Genomic DNA, 1,609 nt, shown 5'->3' with positions numbered 1-1,609 from the left:
ACCCCTGGTGTCCCCTGACCCCTGGTGTCTCCTGATGTCCCACACATTTGATGTCATCCTCCATCCTCTAGAGCAATTCAATTCCAAAGCATTTTGTGACGCGGTGTTTGATTCACAGAAGAGCCGCTACAGCCTCTGAGCCGAGGCACGAAGCTCGGGGCAGACTTGGGGCTGCAGCCGCTGGCGCTGGCTCCTCCCTCCCCAGCAGTGGCCTTTGTTCTGTGTCCTCCTGGCCTTTGCGGCCTCCGTCTCCCTGGCACGTGGTGGGCATTTGTGCAGGACTTTGTCTTGGGCTCCAGTGGGGTCCCATTGGCTGCTGCCTCTCCTCGATGGCTGCCAGCCTTGCTCAGCCTGAGGACCAGGCAGCAGGAGCCACACAGCTTCCTCATGCTGCCGGCTCCGACGCGACAGGCCAAGGGTCCTGCAGCTGCTGATAGCTCCTTGTCCTCTTGCTTCCATGCAGGCGCTATGACCTGTGCAGGAGGCGGCTGGAGGAGAAGACACAGGCCCAGGACGAGCACCCAGGACACTCGCCACCCAGCGAGCACCCTCCTCCCCTCATGAGCAGGCTGGAAGCACCCACCACCACACCTCCGGTGGGTGGTGATCGTGTGCTGAAATGTCTCCAGTGGCAGTGGCCCACGGGGCGGGTGATGTCCTCATAAGCTCACTAGGATCCGAGTGTTCAGGGGATGAGGAGTGGAGTTTTGTACCAAGACCCCTAAAGGGGCACCCACCCCTCATTGCTGGTCACCGATAGGAGCTCCAGGCCCCAGCCCTGCTGCCCGCCACAGTGGTCGCTTTAACTTCCTAAGGTCCCGGTTGTCACATCCCTTGGGGGTCCTTCGGCTTCTCTCTGACCACACAGCCACCTTAGATTTTCACCTTGCTGAGGGGACAGGCCCACTGAGTTGGTTGAAAAGCCTCTGGCTGTGAAATGTAAGAATATCACCACAGGGGAGCCCACTAGCCCCCCGCAGCCCTCAGGGGAGGCCCCGGGGCCCTCCTCGGTCACCACTTGTGGGTCCCCTCCATTCCTCAGCCTGGCTCCCCACCCCCAGCCCTGTGACCACCTGCCACGTGTGCTGTACTTTTGCAGGGCTGACACTGTCGCGGCCCCCGCCCGCCGGGTCTGGGGGATCTGTCAGCCCCGCCGTGATGACTACCTCTCCCCGCAGCCTTCACGGCGGCCGGAGTCCAGTGATGACCGACACATCATGTGCAAGCATGCTGCTATCTACCCCTCAGAGTTGGAGCTCCTGGCCGTCAGGAAGGCTGTATCTCACGTGGAGCGCGCCCTCAGGCTGGTGTCCGATGCGCTGGCCCTGGAGAATTCTGGAAGCCCAGCGCAAGAGGGTGCTGAGCTCAGGTAATAGAGGTCGCCCTCGGTATCCCTAGGCCTGGGGGACTTGGAGGAGGTGGGGGGCTGCCCTCCCGGGCGGGTTGGTGGGGGTTCTCACAGGAAGTGGCTGCCAGGAGGAGCAGAGGCGGCCCCTCCCCCATCGGCTTTGGGCCTCTGGTGGCTGGGGCTTTCCGGCCCGCAGGCAGGAAGTTCACTGAGTCCCGCCCCAGGGCTGCAGCCCCCGGGTTCAAAGGGAGATTTAGTCCC

The 1,609-nt window shown here is 62.9% G+C and overlaps 1 protein-coding gene across 1 annotated transcript in view; it reads left to right on the top strand.

The window, feature by feature from the left end:
• LOC111732424 (zinc finger RNA-binding protein 2-like) overlaps nt 1-1,390 on the top strand; it is a 12,143-nt gene extending 10,753 nt beyond the window's left edge. The window contains exons 11-12 of the mRNA XM_023524273.1: nt 464-596; nt 924-1,390. Of these exons, the coding sequence (XP_023380041.1) occupies nt 464-596; nt 924-1,373 (583 nt within the window). The 3' untranslated portion in view covers nt 1,374-1,390. The remainder of the gene's footprint in view (nt 1-463; nt 597-923) is intronic.
• Nucleotides 1,391-1,609: the final 219 nt, after the last annotated feature.

This window comes from Pteropus vampyrus, unplaced genomic scaffold (genome assembly GCF_000151845.1).
Source record: "Pteropus vampyrus isolate Shadow unplaced genomic scaffold, Pvam_2.0 Scaffold459, whole genome shotgun sequence".
NCBI lineage: Eukaryota > Metazoa > Chordata > Mammalia > Chiroptera > Pteropodidae > Pteropus > Pteropus vampyrus.
This window is presented reverse-complemented; position numbering and strand designations above follow the sequence as displayed.